The sequence below is a fragment of the Apteryx rowi genome, unplaced genomic scaffold (assembly GCF_003343035.1).
Source record: "Apteryx rowi isolate R43461 unplaced genomic scaffold, aptRow1 scaffold_19, whole genome shotgun sequence".
NCBI classification, from domain to species: Eukaryota; Metazoa; Chordata; class Aves; order Apterygiformes; family Apterygidae; genus Apteryx; species Apteryx rowi.
The window spans coordinates 4,402,537-4,421,284 of record NW_020448196.1 but is presented as its reverse complement, the minus strand read 5'-3'; the positions used below and the strand labels follow the sequence as shown (position 1 = coordinate 4,421,284).

General features: G+C 45.0%; 2 protein-coding genes across 5 annotated transcripts; one reads left to right on the top strand and one right to left on the bottom strand.

The window, feature by feature from the left end:
- The first annotated feature begins 344 nt into the window (after window positions 1-344).
- On the top strand, window positions 345-7,336 carry PMPCA (peptidase, mitochondrial processing alpha subunit). The gene is made up of 13 exons (XM_026062072.1): window positions 345-375; window positions 505-705; window positions 795-874; window positions 1,262-1,344; window positions 1,671-1,765; window positions 1,937-2,037; window positions 2,443-2,706; window positions 2,842-2,934; window positions 3,302-3,420; window positions 3,901-3,991; window positions 4,428-4,490; window positions 4,939-5,083; window positions 5,444-7,336. Exons 1-13 carry the CDS (start codon window positions 345-347, stop codon window positions 5,611-5,613), a joined length of 1,536 nt encoding a protein of 511 aa, XP_025917857.1. The 3' UTR covers window positions 5,614-7,336.
- Window positions 7,337-7,430: 94 nt separating this feature from the next.
- INPP5E (inositol polyphosphate-5-phosphatase E) lies at window positions 7,431-18,711 on the bottom strand. 4 transcript variants are annotated; one of them, XM_026062150.1, is made up of 11 exons: window positions 17,231-18,707; window positions 16,353-16,475; window positions 14,906-15,029; window positions 13,972-14,069; window positions 13,125-13,249; window positions 12,850-12,969; window positions 12,359-12,466; window positions 11,223-11,384; window positions 10,748-10,863; window positions 10,099-10,235; window positions 7,431-8,938 (listed from the first exon to the last, which is right to left on the bottom strand). In XM_026062150.1, exons 1-11 carry the CDS (start codon window positions 18,085-18,087, stop codon window positions 8,806-8,808), a joined length of 2,103 nt encoding a protein of 700 aa, XP_025917935.1. In that variant the 5' UTR covers window positions 18,088-18,707; the 3' UTR covers window positions 7,431-8,805. The 4 variants fall into 4 exon arrangements, with proteins under 4 accessions (XP_025917935.1, XP_025917937.1, XP_025917936.1 ...); XM_026062151.1 differs by having other exon boundaries at window positions 8,846-9,193; window positions 17,231-18,709; XM_026062152.1 differs by lacking the exon at window positions 16,353-16,475 and having other exon boundaries at window positions 17,231-18,706.
- Between the last annotated feature and the right edge of the window lie 37 nt (window positions 18,712-18,748).

Genomic DNA, 18,748 nt, shown 5'->3' with positions numbered 1-18,748 from the left:
GCCATGGGCGCCGCCGCCGCCGCCTGCCCGCCCGACTCCACTCCGCGCTGCGGAGGGGGCGGGGCCTCGCCTCAGGGAAGGCCCCGCCCCCTCTTCGGAGCGGGGCCAACCGGCGAGCGCCCGGCCCAGCCTTCCTCCAATCGGGCGCTTCTTCCTGTCGCCCCGCCTCCCTCCCGCCGCCGGCCCAATCGGACGAGCTCTGCCTGGGCCCCGCGCACGTGACCCTTCCCTCCCCCGCCGCCGGCCCAATCGGAAGAGCTCTGCCGGAGCCCCGCCCGCGTGACCCCTCCCTCCCCCGCCGCCGCCGCGCCGGGCGGAAGCGAGGCTTGCCGGGTGACGGCAAGATGGCGGCCGCCATGGCGTGGCTGCGGCGGGGCGTGTGGGGCCCGGCGCGGCGGTGAGCGCGGCCCTCCCCGCCCCGGGGCGGGGGATGGGACGGGAGGGGGGTAACAGCCCTGGGGGGCGGGAGGGAGGCCCCGCTCTGCCCGTGCCCCCCTCACGGAGCTGCCGGTGCCCGCAGGTGCGGCCGGAGCTGCAGCGGCGGCGGCGGCGGGGTGCCGCTGACGCGGCCGCTGCCCGGCGCTCCCCAGCCCGTGTTCGCGGCGGCCGGCGGCCGGGAGCGCTTCGAGACGCGGGTGACGACGCTGGAGAACGGGCTGCGCGTCGCCTCCCAGAACAAGTTCGGGCAGTTCTGCACGCTGGGCCGTGAGTACCGGCGCCCCGCGCCGCGCTCCCGGGCGGGCCCGCGGCCCCCGGGCCCGGCGCCGCTGAACGCCCTGTCTCCTTCGCCCTAGTTCTCGTGAATTCGGGGTCCCGGCACGAAGCGAAGTATCTCAGCGGCATTGCCCACTTCCTGGAGAAGCTGGCCTTTTCTGTAAGTGCGGCTTCCACAGCCCCTTGGCGAAATACCGCGCGGAGGGAAAAAAACAACCAAACAACCCCAAAACGGGGCCTCTGCGCGAGGGACGGCACCGGGACGAGGCGAGAAAGTGCAGCGCAGGGCAGGCTGCTCCTCACAGCAGCGACACGGGTTTGAACTGTTTGAGCCGGTGGTGATGCTATCGTTACAGCTTTAATTGTGTTCTCAAAGTTAGGCACGCTTTCACCTCAAAACTTACTGAATATTCGGCAAACCGTTTGACTTAAAAAACGCAGAAGGCTTTGCGTGTGCGGAAGGTGTGATTCCTTGTTCTAGGCCCCACTGAATGATTGTGAGCAGTTGTCACTTTACTAATTCGTAATGCTGATCTCTTGTTCTTAGTCCACAGCTCGATTTGCTAGCAAAGATGAAATTCTCCTCACCTTGGAAAAGCATGGCGGCATTTGCGACTGCCAGGCATCGAGGTACGATAGTTTTTTCTGTACTCTGTTAACTGAACGGTTGCAGCGTTGACAGTAGTTTGAGATGACTGAATCCCTGCTTTCCTGGCGTGTGAGAGTAAAAGCCGCTTTCTGTTTCTGAGTAGAAGAAATCTGCTGTTTGTGGCAACTGCTAAGAAGCCACAGGAGTGAACCTGATGGTGTGATGAATGTCAGCGCTATCTCGTGTTCAAAGCACTTAGTGAATAGTGATCTAGCAGCTTTATCTGTGATTCCCTGTAGCGTGTTTGCCGACTGCTCAGCCATGTGACTTCTGAACTGAATGCAAAACCCATCTGCTTGTGTTGCAGGGACACAATAATGTATGCCGTTTCTGCTGATGCCAAAGGCCTGGACACGGTGGTCAATTTGCTGGCTGATGTAGTGCTACGGCCCAGGTTATCAGGTCTGGGAACATAAGTCTCTGTCTCAAAAAAGGAGTCCCAAAGCGTAACTTGCTAAGTGGATTTCAGAATTCTTCATTAGATTGCGCTCACCAAGAAGCTTAAGAGTTCTCATTTAGCAATTGCCTATTTTGTGTGGTGGTTGCTATGTCTTGCTTTCTCTCTTATCGTAGATGAAGAAATTGAGATGACGCGAATGGCTATACGATTTGAGCTTGAAGATTTGAATATGAGACCTGATCCAGAGCCTCTACTCACAGAAATGATCCATGCGGTAAAACACTGACAAAGCTATCTTGCACACAGCACCCTGTATGGTACATGCTGCATTCTCTTCCTCAGCTTCAGGGTTTATTTTAGACTGCCCTGCAAACAGATTTTTCTGATATTCAAACAGATTTCAGTGGGAGAAAGGAGAGTTTTGCTGTCCCTTTGTTTTGAAATCCTAGATTCTGTACGTGTGAAAGGTTTCTAATCTAAACTAAAACTAACTAAACTTATCTTTGTTGACATGGGTGACAATATGTTGTTGACTTATGCTGACATAAGTGAAATGCTGCTCAGCTTGTTCTCTCTTACGTGTCTCAGTCAGATAGGCATAATTCTGAAATATAAAGAAAGGCTCAGATTGAGGGGGCAAAGTAACATTTGTTACTTTAATGTATCTGTTTCTTTTTAGGCAGCCTACAGAGAAAATACAGTTGGACTGAACAGGTTCTGCCCAGTAGAAAACACTGACAAAATTGACCGGGAAGTCCTCCATTCGTACCTGCGCAACTACTATACGCCAGACAGGATGGTGCTGGCCGGGGTGGGGATCGAGCACGAGCAGTTAGTGGAGTGTGCCAAGAAGTATCTGCTTGGAGTAGAGCCAGTGTGGGGTAGCGGAAAGACCAAGGACGTTGACAGATCTGTGGCTCAGTACACAGGAGGCATTGTCAAGGTAAAAGACTGCATACCTATAGCCAAAATTGACCATAGCAGCCATCGTTTGGGCAACAGGTTAATAAGCTGGGTTTTATCAAGCTGCATACAGAGGTGAAAATCAGTCCTAGTAATTTGTCTTCCCTTCCCACAGGTTGAAAAAGATATGTCAGATGTGAGCCTGGGCCCTACTCCCATCCCAGAGCTTACCCACATCATGATTGGGCTAGAAAGCTGCTCATTTTTAGTAAGTATCAACCCCAAATCTGTTGTTTCATGTGCCTTGTGCCTGAAGAATTCCAGACTACTATCTCATCCTGTAAACACTGGCACTGTTTTGCTGCTTATGGTGCAAGTATAGACAGGCAGCTTTTTCACGTAACAGTTTTTTTTGGGAAGCTGGGAAATGTGGCAAAACTGGACACAAATGCCAGAATTTGCTGTCATGCATATCATTAGCCAGATGCATCTTTGATAAAGGCACTGATTTTACACTCCTTTTATGCATTTTTTTCCTGACTCTTTTTTCTTTTTTTTTCTTTACTGATCCCTGGCCCTTGAGAGTCCTGTTAGGTCTCTGCTATTAGTTGACTGAATTTCTTGTTGCAATTCAGGAGGAAGATTTCATTCCCTTTGCAGTATTAAACATGATGATGGGAGGCGGCGGCTCTTTTTCAGCTGGAGGACCTGGCAAGGGCATGTTTACCCGACTGTATCTCAATGTACTCAACAGGTTTGTTTGCCTTTCTGTTTATGGGATAGCAGGAAGACAGTTTTCTCATAGCACGCTCACATGAGAGGCTTCATCTTTTGAAAGCCAAAACACCTAGGTTTTATATCAGCTTATTCTGCTTGAAACACATGCGACCAATATGTCAGCAAGCATTTTGAGAGGGTGAAAATAACAGGGCAGAAGTAACCAGGAATCCTGTCTTCCTCCACCAGTCTAATACATCCTCTCAACCAGGGAATATCAGCAAAACTGGCAGCAGGTACCAGTATTTCTGCTCTGTATTCTTCTCCTTCTGGTTCCAAGGATGCAAGTAGAGAGAAGGAAGTAGATGAGACATGCAGAAATGTCAGAGGCAGGCACTGATAATCCCCATAAGCACTGCTGAGAATCTTGCTGCCTAGCCTGAAAATGGGCTACGGGGACTCACTGACTGCTTTCTAGTTCTATAATGCTTAAATAAGTATGTTTGTGTACTCACAGGCACCACTGGATGTATAATGCCACCTCTTACCATCACAGTTATGAAGATACAGGTCTCCTGTGTATTCATGCCAGTGCAGATCCAAAACAGGTATGTAGCTCTCCTGTGTTCAAAGACAGACGTCCTTAAAAAGTAACTGTGTTGCTTACTACCAAATTGTAATGCGATAAGAATTTTTATACTCTGAGATAAATTAATGGTGGCACATGTCTATATAGAAAAGTCAGTCGGACCTGGGGGATTTCATGTCACTTTGCAACATAGTTAGCGTACACGTACTCTGTCCCTTATGCATAATTGTAGCCTTAGAAGAATTTTTTGGTTTACTCCAGTGGAGGGGTTTTTATAACATTGCAAAACTGTGGGAATCCAACAGAATATTCTTCTCTAATTCATTCAGTTCTTCTAGGCTAGATCTCCAAAGGGAAGAAGTGTCTACTCATACTAGCTGTTGAACACTTTATGCTACATCAAGAGAACAATTAAGCATTGTTCTAATTTTCTTTCAAATATCTGTTTTTCCTAGGTTCGAGAGATGGTGGAAATCATTACAAGAGAATTCATTCTAATGGCAGGAGCAGTGGGAGAGGTTAGCAGCCTAGCTTGCAATCTGTGCAGATGGTCTTTGAGCTGAACTTGCTAAAATAATGAATTTTTGTACAGAAGTATTTCACATTTATCTGTAAAAGAATATAGTCATTTTAGCAACACATTCACAAAAAGGAAGGTGTTTACAAAGTTCTTAAATGCTCGGTATCCCTTCATAGCAAATCTTTTAGGCAAAAGAAAGACCTATTGCTCATTCTTAATGTCTGATGTGTGCTAAGAAAAGTCTACCTGTTAACTGTTCCGGTGCCTTTTTTCCTTCTCTGAAGCAGTACATCTAGGATAAAGCTCAGATCCATCTCCTTCATGGAGCAGAATGCGGCACTAAAAACAACCTCCCTGTTTTTTTCCAGGGAGAGATGGTATCTTGCATTAGAGAGCAGTGGTCACACTTGTTTGAACATTTATTTGTATTTGTTGTTTCTTCACAGGTAGAACTTGAGCGAGCAAAGACGCAACTGAAATCCATGCTCATGATGAACCTTGAGTCTCGGCCAGTTATCTTTGAAGATGTGGGAAGGCAAGTGTTGGCAACAAACACAAGGAAGCTACCTCATGAGCTCTGCACGCTTATCAGTGAGTAAACAATACTTTCCCTTGCCTAGACTGAACGGTAGGCAATTCTGGGGGTGGCAACTTAGAGCCGATTCTTGCAGCACATATGAATTGCCTTAGAAAGCAGGGTGGCATAAATACCACAGAGGCTATTTCAAACTGACCTGCTCAACTGCTTGCAAGCTAGCACAATGCTCTTGTCTGAGAGAAGGAAGGAGAAAACAGAGGCACGGTAGAGAAGGGCCAAAGTTAGTGCTTGGTCTTCTAAAGTCAAAAGAAAAGTCAAAGACCTTTTTTCACAGGTCTCTAACTCAGCACCATAGCAAAGCTGCTGCTTGCTGTTTAAAATGTGGTTTTAACAGCTCTGGCTTTCATCCGCAGGTGATGTGAAATCTGCTGACATCAAGAGAGTGGTCACTAAGATGCTTCGTAACAAACCAGCTGTGGCTGCACTGGGTGACTTAACAGATTTGCCCACCTATGAACACATCCAGGCAGCACTTTCTAGTAAGGATGGGCGGCTCCCTCGGATGTATCGGCTCTTTCGATAAATCAGTGCTTACTGCAGGTGTCTACAACAGACTTGCTTTTTTTAAACACTTGTTGGATTGTAACATTGCTGCAAACCCCCCCATACCTTTCCAGGCATACTGTGCCAACATGGGATTATGCTACAGCTGAACAAAACTGCTTTGGAATATTGGACTGTGAAGAGCTCATTATGTTGTGGGCTTATAAACCATCCTGGCTCAGGATGAGTATTTTTCACCTTCTGAGTAGATTTATGGCAGAAGATGGCTGTATGCAGCCTTCTCCTTGCACTGGGGAGAACCCAGCAAGTCAGAATATTTATCAGTAGGTGAAAGCACATATCTGAGGAGGAATAAGTGTGTTACTACTTAACCATATTGCAAGACCAGCCTTTTTGGCAGTATAGGCAGGGCTGCCAGTATGGAGGCACCCATGTGCGCAGCCTGCGCCTCCCCCCCCCGTGGCCACAGCACCCTCACGGGGCAGACACTTGGCCCTGATGGTTGGCAATGGGCCAGATGGGATTAATCCCCAGGAGGCTTCAGGCTAGACTGCTCTGCTGAAGGCACAGAGTGTGTTCACATTAGCTTTCCTTCACAAGGCTGATGGTTACACCACGTTTGTTAGTTAAAACATTGATTTAGATAAGTTCACTTTAACAAGTCAGTTGGCCTTCAGTGACGCACACCATGAGCCTGCAGCCTTATGTGGGCATAGGAAGACTGAAAATGCTGTTAAAGGGTTTGGCTTACATATGTGAATTCAAAGAATATTTATAGCTATTACTAAGGTGGACAAATATTTGGTCAGAATTAATTTGGAAAATATTAGTTATTATCCCTGTGCACTTAGGCAACAGGTTTCCTGCATTCTAGTTTTTTGTTAGAAGAATCATGGATCGTTTCATCGGTGTAACTTACCTTCTGTAATACTCTTTGAAATCATATGTCTGGAAATAGCTTGATAATTTTGCTAGAAAGAACTCAAAGGAAAGTAGACCTAGAGCATAAATAGTTTCTGGGAAATCCATATACAGAGACAGTTTGCATAACTCTATGTGGACATTTATTCTAGAATGAAAGCAATCCTATTCTTTAGATTATTTCACTTGCAAGTGGATTATGCTAAAGAATAAAGTGCTTCTACTCTAGAATTGGTATCCAAACAAGAAGTTACCAAAGGAGTTGCTGCTGCACCTTAAATTCATACTCTACCATCTTCAAATTGTTATTCAGATGAACTTAAGGCCTTGTAAACAAAGGACGTAACTGTCAGTCTCACAGCAAAGATGGAGCTAAATTAGGAGTCAACAAAGTGAGGATGGAGAGATCATAATCCTTGAAGTGACTGACTCTTAGGAAAGAACAGGATGCTGTCACATTACAGAAAGAGACGTGAAGCTAAGTGAAACACATTTGACATACTGGAGAAACTGGCCCATAAGAGAGGAGACATAAGATCTGATTTACATAATCCCCTACCATACAGGCTTAAAAACGTAGACTGCTGCATTGCAGCATTTCACTGGCTTGGTATGTATTTTAAGGAGCAATCAAAGTGGGAGCAGAACACTGAGGCAGCTACTGTCTGCTTTATCCCTGTAACTTCCCTCATGCAACTGGAAGAAAAGATGTTGCATTGCTTCTTATGGAACCCACAGCATGGAAGTCTGTATACGCCTCTGTCCTATTCAGTTGTTGTGTACGTTTGTAAAGAAAATAAAGAGACTTTTAAATGACTAGAGCAAGTAGTAAGTAGCAAGAGTGCTGAAGTTCATCTGCTGCTGGCTGGGTTTCTTAAACTGGCAGGCGAAATACACTTCATCAACAGTCCCAAAGAAACCTGTCCACCATCAGGTGAAGAAAAATGATGCATGTTGTCATGCAAATGGTTAGCATGCATCACACAGTCAAAGGACTTGAGTTCTCACAACCCTGCAAGAAGAGACGGCTCTCAATTAAGGTACAGTATTAATTTATTTTTATTCCTTTAAAAAGAAAGGAAATCCAAATACCTGATGGCTACAGCCAGGCCAGTGCTGTAAATAATTGTACCGCAGAACAGAAGCTCTGTCTTGGACAGGTTGCATAGTTAGCAGCACTTCCCCCAAATAGTTTGCTCTGTTTTGTGTGTAGTAAGATGACTGATCCATCCAATCTATGCCCATAAAGAGTTTTTCACTATTAACTGTAGTTACATTTTACCAGCACCATACTGGTCCCTGTAGTATCTTTACGTTTAAGATGACACTACTTCAAAAACAGCAAGTTATTCACAGTTTACTGAATTTGGAAAATAAAAACAAATGGTATTTAACTCAGAACCAGAGGGAATGGAATTAAGCTGATCTGACTTGCTGCAATTTCTCTGGATTCTTCCTTAGTACTCACTTGATATCTTAATCACTTTGGTGGAGCATTACATAATAGCTGTACTTAGAACACTGTTTTCAACTACAGTGTCCTGCTGCTGAAGGCCAGGCAGCATTTTATCACCCTTGGGGAGGACAAATGAATTGAGGAAGGGATTGTTTCAAGAAGTCTCAACAACCAAAGAAATTTACTGGTTTGAGAAATTACTATTCACCCCCTTAGTAATAGAAGGCCTAAAAAGTAATTAACCAAAGGCAATGTTTGTACACTTAGAATGTACAGTAGTACATTCATACAGGTCTTGCTCTAGAGGGCCAAAAAGCCCAACACAGGAACACTGTCCTCAGACAAAACTGCTCAAGTTCCCTAACTGGTCCCTGTTAAGCATTTTACAGAATACCATACATTTGGCTGCAGATAAGGAAAAAAACACAAAGTAGATCAAATCAAACAGACAAACCAACGTTTTCACCTTTCTGCAGAATTTTGTCATCTGCCCCCAGTCATGCCAATTCCAAGGGCTGCGCGCCCTGCATGGAGTCATCTTAGAACAAAGAGACTGCATTGGGCTGCTTCCAAAGGTAATAGGGTTAAAAATAAATCAACTGAGTCTGTTCGTATGGATGTCCTAAATAACTGACTCCCTTTTCTTCAGCAAAAGCACTTGAGCTGCATGGATTAGCTCATGCAAATGAATCCAGGGTGAGGTTTAAGACATTCTTCACAAGCCACAGCTACTGCCAGAGGTGCTTAACCAGACAACAGTTCCCTGCAGACTTTGCCAGGGCCTGAAATCCTCTTTCAGGGCACCTCTAACACCAGCATTGCAGAGTTCTCAGCTCAGGAAATGCTACACACGCTGCTGGATTTTTGGTCCTTTTGCTCTTCCCGTTTCTTAAGTTCCCTTGTAATCCGTCTTTTTATTCCGATTAAATAGAGCTCTCTGTCAAACTGTCCCGCAGCAAGTGGAATGCTACAACATAAACACAAGCAATAACATCAGGGCACAAATTCATTCTTCTTGTTGGCTCTAGACTTCCCAACTAGTCCATACAACAAAGGCCAGAAAAGTCGTTCTTAACTTCTTGCGTCACTCAGTTGTTGCTCTGAGAAAACAGGTGAAAGTTCTTTTCCACAGCAACAAGATAAGGTTTTTCACAGTACATTTTAAGGAAGACTATACGGGTAGTAATATGGAAATGTACCTTCAATTTAAGCATGAAAATGCCTGCAATCATAAGAAATATACATGAAAGACATTGGTCTTTAGCCTTAACACAAGTGACAGTTAGTTGAGAAACTAAACTGTTAAAATCTAGCTTACTCTTAACTTGGTGTATTCACAGACCTTCCCGTCTCCAGAAATATCAGGCTGGAATGGTTCACATTCAGCAGTTCTTACCTTAGTCTTCTGCACAGGCCAGAAGAAAATCCTAGCAGCCCAACTTCAGCGACTCTGCAATACTTCTATTTAATGGGTATTTAATACACATAAGCCAAAATATAAAATCCCAATTCTAATTGCACTGCTGATCAGGTGCTTTGAGAAATTACCATTTTCTAGATACCTGGGTCTTGAATTCCTTGAGCATGCTACTCACAGAAAAAAGACATTAAATTTCAGTGACTTAATCAACTTTTCTAAGGAGTTCTACTAGCATCACGGCCCACAGTTGGGATATTAAGACACCTGGAGGATCTGAAAGTACTCTGCAGACATACAGCTATGTTGAAATGCAATCACCACTGGGAAGGGAAAACAGAATTGATTCTGAAAGGGGAAAGAGGAACAGAAGAGGAAAATTGTCCATGCCGACAGGAAAAGCAGCGAGAGCTGTATCTCAGACAAAACACAGATTTGTAATAAACTGCAATGTTTCAATTTTCTCCCTCAGATGGATTAAGGGACCTGGCAGCAGGGATTTCGGATCTCAGCTGCATGGTTTAAGTGCTCTTATTGCTCTGACCACTGACAGTATATTGTATAAAACACAAAACAGGCTGCAAAGAGCCACAGGGGATTAACTCCATCTCAGGGACTCTTGTGAGAGCACAAAGCCTGAGCAGGAGCACATCCTCCGGGTCACTGCAGCCATGCGCAGTCACACAGAATGGCACAAGTAGGGCACTTACTTGTCTCTGCCAGGCCTCACTTTCACACGGAACAAGGCAAATACGGGCCGATGGTCTGAAGTTTTGATCACAGGACAAGAAGAGTACTTGACAGCATGGATGTCATCTTTGTGCCGACTCCGGTACACAACTCGATCCTGGGAGGCAGAGAGAGATGGGAAACTGACGGTAACTCCCTTTGCTCACCCGGGAGAGAAGCACTGGTTCACAAGAGACAAATGTGTTCATTTATCACACCACCTAGTGGAATTAAGTGACTTTGATAAGGATAAATTCATGAAGAAAGTGTGTCTGGTCCTCACCAAACTCACTGAGGGGACACATAGTCTCAATAACAGTTGTGTGCCCAGCTCTGAGCACAGGGGATAATGTACTGTAGTAGGCTGTAAGGCAGGGAAAAGTAAGACTAGCAGTCTGTGCCAAAGTTTCCCTGTACTCACACACTCAACAATCTTTTCTCCCAAACCAGCTCCACATGCATGTTGCCCTTGAGCAATACTAACTCTCAGCATGACTGTATCTTACGCAGACCAACTGTGGCAGGGGGCATATCCAGGACAACTTTTTAACATAGGTGGGAATCCCCTTTGGAGGTGTGTACATGGCTGAACAGCCTTTCTGCGAATGCTGCTAGGAAATCATCTCTTACCGTGTAGGAAGGAGTCCTTTGTTTGGAAGTGGTGTCATAGCTGTCCTTTCCTATGTCAAACTTGTAGGAAGGACAGAAATGAATGTCAGCCTCTTGGAATCCTTTGAAAATAGACCCTGCAGGGGAGGGGGAGAACAGCATGAACAAGAAATGCCTCCTTCCCAAGGACCTGGCACGCTTTGTGCATTTATTTAACACTACTTAACTATTGCTAGCTAGAAACTGCAGCCCAGTTTACATAGGAGTCAAATGAAAGAAAGAGCAATAAATCACTTGGGAGACTACACAACAGTCACAGCAAAATGTGGATGTTCCTCCTACTGACTATCACTGGACTTCACAACTGCTGACTTCTATTTTTTAGGGAGCTCAACAACAGAAAGCAGTGGAGGTCTTTGGGAAATTGGCTGTAAATATTCGTGACCCTAAAAATCTTTGTTCCTGGAGGCTAGGGAGAAAAACAGCTGTCCCTCACCCCTACTCATTTCACTAATAAGCTGGTCATACTCCAGTAGCTTGGACATGTCCTTTTCCAGGTTCTGCTTCAAGATGGAATCCACGGTCTCACGATCCTTATTTAGTCGGAAGTTGAAGTCACCAAACCAGAATACTTCATCAAACCGAGTTGTGACATCACCTGCAAATTCAAGCAGGAAGGGTCAGTACAGAAATAAACATTCTGAAAAATTCTGAAGGCAACCCCCCCCCCCAACTTTTCTTCCCTGATTTTCTGAGTTTTGAGGACAATTAAAATATCTGATGTAGCTACATGCTCATTAAAATGAAACTCACTAAATTCTTTCAAAATAACAGTTATATTATGAATAGCTTACTGAGAGTACTACTAGCTATGTTTAAGGAACAGGCATAAATTATTTCTTTTTACTACCAAGAGATAAAATACTATATATGTTTTCTGCCTGTGACCATCACAGAATGCAGTAATAGAAAAATATTAGAAAATAAAAATAAAGTTTTGGTCTGAAAAACAGACCAAACTTTACCTGTATGGCCTAAAAATAGTTTAAGCAGAGAAACCTAATGTTATATTGCAGATGAATAAATTCATCTTTCTAGAAAAACAGCTTAGTCATATATCTAGACGTCATGTTAACAACAGAGTATTAAGAGACAACAGTAAAATTTGGCCAACAGTATGTTGAACTCATATATATATATATATATATATACACACACACATATATATATGTTAACTTACATATATTTAAATTGAAATAATGTTCTTCTTGCAAGTTTTTAAATAGTCACTTCTACTAGTTCTAGAAAACACTTAGAAAAAATTGAAACACATCCATAATATTTAAAGAAACTCTCAAAATTATCTCATTACCATTCTGAGAGAAAACACATCACATTTTCAGTTTCCTCCCTTCTCCTCCATTTCAACTTTTTCTCTCAAATCTCACAAAAAGCAATATGCTCCAGCTCAAAAAAAATCGGGTGGCATCCTCACACAAAAAGACTTGTGGTCTCTTTACAGACCAATTGTCTCAAATAAGCAGACCCATTCTCTCTCCTTAGTGTAGGGCAAAAGACAAAGCGCAAACTCTGTTCACTTGCACTCGCACACAACCGTGGTTTCATGCTTACTAGAACTGGATCGATATGGATTTGTGTCCGGAACATTCCTGGGAAGTGCAAGTGCTTGAATGGTTTTACTGTAGTCCATCTTCCTCTCGTTCACTTTACTGTCCCCAGCTGAAAGACAGAAACCCCAATACTGCCAATGATGCATCGTTTTCATTCAATAGCCATTTTTGGTTATAACAGCAATGTCCAAAGGATATTAGACATCTTCCACATGTAAAACATAATTCCCTGACCTGGGGAACATAAGGACTAAAAGACAATGACAGAAAGTGAGCAGAAAGGCACACAAATGCACAGAGTTCATTTTTGTATTTGTTTTGTAAGTTTGCTACAAAAAAATCCCCCACTCTAATCATCCTAAGCTCAGCAACCTTGAGCTTTAACTTCAGCGTTGTCTTATTCCTGCAGCCCTCTGCAGCTGTTTGCTCTTGTGAAGCAGTCCCACTCCTCCCTCAGTCAGGACATTTCTACCAAGCTTGTAAATGTCTCACACGTGAAGTGGGAGGTAATGAAGAGAAAGGAGGTCCCAAAAAACGTGAAGCAGATCCCCAGAGCTCCCTTGGTTTTTATTTGAGACACAATTCGAGTTGTCACTGTGGCGTATTCCACTTCTGCAAGGAGAAAGAGAAGCAGCTGTTACAGAAAAGCCTCTGGAGACAGGGAGCAGGGAAGTCAGGAGAAAGACAGTCCTGGGGAAAAGGACAAGACACCTGATGGCAGCAGTCCTTTCACCTCCCCATTCTCCAGCTCGTACCAGACCACACACCTGAACAAAACCAGATTAGGTCCCTTCGAATGAAGACTGACATGTAGAGCACTCCGTGTGCAGCAGAGTAGAGCATGACGTAGTGGGGGCCTAGCGTCTCTTGGAGGCGGATCTCCCACTCTCTTCTACAGGAGAGAACAACAGCTGGTTCACATGAACAGGACCAGAGACAATAACCAAGAAGGGAAATGAGCACGGTGAGAAGACAGCAATCCCTCTGACGAAGAAAGGCAAGCAAGCACAAACAGAACCTCCCCTGCCAAAGCAACGCTGTGTTAAAGGCTGATCAGCCTGACGTGTAACCCCCCGTGTCTCAGGCAGCAGGATCTGCACACTGGTGAGAGTTAGAGTGTCACTGTCGCTGCACCAAGCAGCTTACAAGTCTGAGGAAAAACATGTGCCAGTGAGAAGATATCTTAAAACAGCAAGGACTGACATGAGGCTTCAACTTGCTCTTCTAGTGTCAGTCACTATCAGACAGACTAGAAATTTTGGAGCCACGTGCTGATAACGAGCGCAAGGTTGCTAACTAACAGGCTGCTGGAGAGCTAGCTCACTGCGGGCAAACTCTGTTTCGGATCTATGGTGAGATGCTGACTGAAATCAAATGGGAGCTTTGCTATTAGCTTCACTGAGAACAGAACCAAGCCCTGTATTTACAGATTTTGTGACATTTTCCTCTAAACCCATTTCCCCTGGTTCTTATGCAGTGAATTCACAGACTTATTGAATGGATGGCTTATTGGGAATATTGAAAATATGACTAAGAATATTTCCAGACTAGTTAACTGGTAGCTTTTTTTTTTAACTAAGAAAAGAGGACAGTTCATTACATTGTTGTTGCTACCTGTCTGGACAGCCTTCTTGAACTCCAATAACATACATATCCTGGGCATAGTCAGGATCCGTTGGTAACAAGAAGTCATCCAGATTCACTGGAAGTTCCTGTTAAGAAAGGGTGGGGGAGAAGAAATTAGCAATATTAATTATGCAACAATTTACTACAGAAGTAGAGGAAAAGTCCAGGCAAAGCTACAAGCTTCACAGCATATGACAACAATTCAGGCTTCAAAAAAAAAAAAAAGTTTACTAAGTCATAACATTATGAAGACACAGAGACAGGAAATAAATTTATGCACAAGTAGAAAAAGAGAAAATATATGTGAAAAACAGAGGAAGTGAGAAACGACCAAACCCAAGTTCTGTTAATGAGGAAAATAATTAGTATCCACTTTAAGTTGAATGATGCTCTCTGTTACGTTTTGGGCTCATGCAGAAATTGGCTGCTATAGGTGGAAGAAGGTAGCTATGGACAGACAAAAGTCTGATCTGTGTGGGGCTGGACACCTGCAAATTTATTCAAGGCCCCAAGGGGCTGCTTGTGTTCTTCCAAGCATAGCTCCTAAATCACCTGGTTGAAGCAATCCTGAATTCCTCTGCTAGGCAGGAGGTTATGTTCTTTATTAGACATGTTCTCTTCATAAGCACTAAATCATCAATCATCTTCATATGACCCTAACTGCAATGGAGCGTTAGAGAGCTGCCACAAAAAGCTGGAGTGGCACCAGTAAGCTTCTCATCGCTTTCGTACCTAATGTCTGAGGAATCCCGTTATGACAACTCTTTCACGAAGCTGAACATGGGCGAGACATGTAATGCAGTGCGACTTGAAAAAGAAGACCAACTCAGGTTGACAGGGAATGTAATCATGAACAGAAAAAAATATTGCACCAGTCCCCCTAATAAACATGGGGAAATTCTAGAGACTTAGATGCACATACCTTCTGACCCTGCATGTTCCAGGTAGCCACAAAAATTCCAATATTCCGATCAGGGAAATATCGGCTAAGTTCTTCTGCTCCCAGTAAGGCACCATTTGCCAGAAGGCTGCCTTCCAAGTAGCTTCTATAAACAGAAGACCCACAAAAGAGCAACTAAGCAAACAGCATGACTATTGGAATACTGATTTGTAACACTTGAATCTTGTATTAATCAAGAACGTACCTTCAGCTCAGGAAAAGAACATTTATTATCTATATATTGTTTTGCTAGCATCAAGTTCCTTAGAACATTACCAATTTTTACAACTTTCATCAACTCAAAGTTAAAATGTAAACGACTTCCAGGGAAACATGAGACAACTCAAAAAAGAATTTGGCAAAGGCACCAGGATGTGATGGATCACCTTTTGTGAAAAGTGCTCCATGACCTGCCACACTCCCAGCAGTCATGTTTGGTTTATGCCGATGCTATCAGCCCAATCCCCGGCTATCCCCTTGGCACAGAGGAGCTAGGACTGAAAGTGGATGTAATACACCTCTGGGTTATGAAGTCAGAGGCTGCTTCAGCCCTCGTTTCAGCCCTTGTCTTCAGTGCACATCTCCCAAATGTTCCTCAGCTAGAAACAATCCTTATGGAGCATTCATGGTTCATACGCAAGAGAGCAGAACTACTGTCACAAACCGGCCTTTTCAAAGCCAGGACACAGGTACGACACTCAGAGTGATACCGCACAGGTTATGTGATCAGAGGACACAAGCCTTCCAAAGCTTTCAATTCCCCTAGCCCTTATCTCAGACACAAAGTAAAGAGATTGGCTTGACATTTGAGTATCTTGAAGCAGCTCAGTTTACTTTCAAACATGAAAACAGCACCACCGTTCCCCGTGTCCAGGCACTAAGGGGCTCCTCATCGAGGATTCAAACTCACATTCTTCCTTCAATTCAGCTTGTCCAGTTAGTTTTCAAGTAAAAGATTTCTTGAGTCTTAGGTCTAAAAGCATTTCACATTCCAAATAGATAGATTTGCCACACACCATCTGCCTCTCCAGAGAACACGCTGCTTACAGAAGCAAGGGGTATGGGCAAAAGGAGAGCAGGTTGAATAAGTGCTTTTAATCTTGCTTAAGCTCTGCAAATAACGATTACAGCATGATGTCAGGGAATGCTGGGCAATCTACTGGTCTACCCATCCCCTCATCTGACTCCAACAGCTGTTCAGAAGAAAGCACAAGAAAACTCATCACTGACAAACAAGTAACAATCTTTGTTTGTTTGTTTTTTTTAAACTGGTTAGTAACACCTTAATTTATCTCTCTCTCAATTATTTTTCCTGTATCACTGACTCCCACTGTTTTTGGATCAATGATCAGACTTACCTCTCAATATCTTGCAGGTTATTATGCATCTATAACACCCAACTTTTAACTGAGGACCTGGCATACTTTACCTTTTAACATGGTTCCTGCCCCATGGTATTGTCAATAACGCTGGCAGAGCGTTTGAGCTGTGTGCTGGGAGGTCTTTACAAATAGAGTTTCTGCAGCCAGTTACAAGAAGAGGACTCAATTCACTAGCAAGCAGATGAGAATATCCGTGTCAGTTCCCGCCCATCAATAATTTAAACTTAACTAATAATGAAGGCAAATAAGCAACCAGAGCTAGAGGAGGAGGTCAGGACCACCGCAGGAGAAAGTGCTGTACTCAGATCTGAGTGGAATCACAATCTTCCTCAAGAGATTCCTAGAGCAGCTGGGGCAGTGGATCTCCTGTGATACACTGGGGCAGTTCACAACATGGGATCCGATCCTGTCAGAAGCCAAACAAGCTCAGCACTTGCAGAAGACACTCAGCACCCTACAGGACGGTGGCAGGCACATGTGTGCAACTACTGCATAAGAGCTTCAAGCTAAAGTTTTGTTTTGTTTTGTTTTCCCCTGCCAGTTAACACCTCAGTTCCAGCCCAATGTACTTTTAGGTTAAAAAAAGTGTTATTCCCAACCATTAGCACCCACAGCTACCGTTTAATTTTCCAAACAGCTTACTATTTACAAGAAAGCTGACAGCAATCTAAGTTGTTTTTTTTTAAAATGAAAAGCAATGCACAGCAAAAAAGGGAAACACAAAATAGCGTATTTGTACTAAACTTTTCATTTTCAAACTGTTTAAAACTGAAGTCTTCGCAGTAAGTTAAATGACATAGAACAATTCTGTCATTTATTCATTAGTCAGAAGTTCTCTGCCTCAGACCAACAGGACTCTCCAGGCAGCTGGCTACCTAGTAACAAATACCAAACTGTCTCTGCCGGGAGAAGCAGGGGAACATACCTGTTTCGAACATCCTTGGCACGAATGGGAGTGAGCAGGCTGAACGTAGATTTCATGGAGTCTGTGGAGCAATTATCATAGACCATCCCGCTGCCATGGAGCCTGGTGTCACTCAAGCTGCTGCTTACCCTCCCGAGCTTGCGCTGAGAATAATGTCGATAATCCATACAATCTGAGTCAATCCTATTAGTTGTCCTCAGAGCGTGAGAGGCCACATTGAGCTCCACGGGCGGCAGAGGCCGAGTAGGCGTTATTTGGGCCAGCCGGGGTTTGCTGCCTGAGAACGCTTTCCCCCGCAGGAGCCCACCGAAGGCACTGGAGATCTCAGAGGCTCGTTTCCCCAGGTCAGCGGTGCTGCCTCTGCTCTTCCCCGTGGGACTTGCTTCTGAGGCGTCTGGTGAACTGCGCAAGGAATCCTGCTCGCAGCACTGGTCGCAGGGGGCAGCCCTACCCCTGATGGCAGGGCTGAGGGCCGCGTCCTGCAGAGAACCGTTCGAGGAACTCGTCTCGTTGGGATCGGTCAGGCTTTCCTGACTCGTTCTTAATCGCCTCCACCTCCTCCAGCTTTTCTCATCCAGAGAGGCCGCGCGCTCCAGCCGGGGTTTCCTAGGAGGCCTTGGGGTGATGGATTTGATTCTCATGTTGGTTTTGACTTCATCTGGCAGAAGCTTTAATGTTTCATTTAAGGAGGTGTCCGCACTTAGGGGATCTTCAAAAGTAAGTGCCCCACTGTCACCAGTCCCCATCCCCACTGCTTTGCCAGCTTTTTTAGCTTGCAGGTCCTGTACTGCTCTGCCCTCGGTGCTCTGAGTAACACATGCCCCGGAGTGCTGAGAAAATCCATTTAAAGTATTCATTCTCTAGCCGGGTACCACCTACAGATACTGCTCCATACGGGAAGGTCCTTGCAGAGTCATTTTCTCTCCCTTGCTCGCTCCGTAGGCTCGCAGAGCTTCAAACAAGCCAGAAAGGCATCTCACTGGAAGGCAGTTCAGTCTCTAGCCGGGACCGAAGGGAAGGCGCGTGTCGTCGCAGATGCACCGTTTGCAAAATTGCGAGAGGTGGAACATCTGTATTTGCCCAAGAGAAACACAGAAGAATAAAAGCGCGTGGAGCTACCCACGGTGAGCTCAGGCCCTTACCCAGGACCTCCCACTGCAAACATTCAAGCCGCAACAGGACCTTGTTAGAAAGAACCAACGTTACTTCCATTTTTTTCCAAGTACAGAGCAGTGAAATGAATGTCTAGCTGCTAGAAGCATCGGCGATGGGAACAGACTCCCTCAGGAACCGGCTGCCTACTGCTCGTTAACGCGAAAGGAAGCCTAAAACCACGCGTAAATGGCACCTCGTCCTTCCGAGGCTTTCAGGCTGCCCTGCGAGCCCCCTGCGCCCGGCCTCCCGCTGCCCGCGGCGCCAGAGGCCGGGAAATTTCCACTGGCCTCAGCTCGGGCCGCTGCTTTTTTCCGAGTTTTCCACAGAAAGGGCGGTGCAGCAACCGCCTCGGCGCTATGGGGG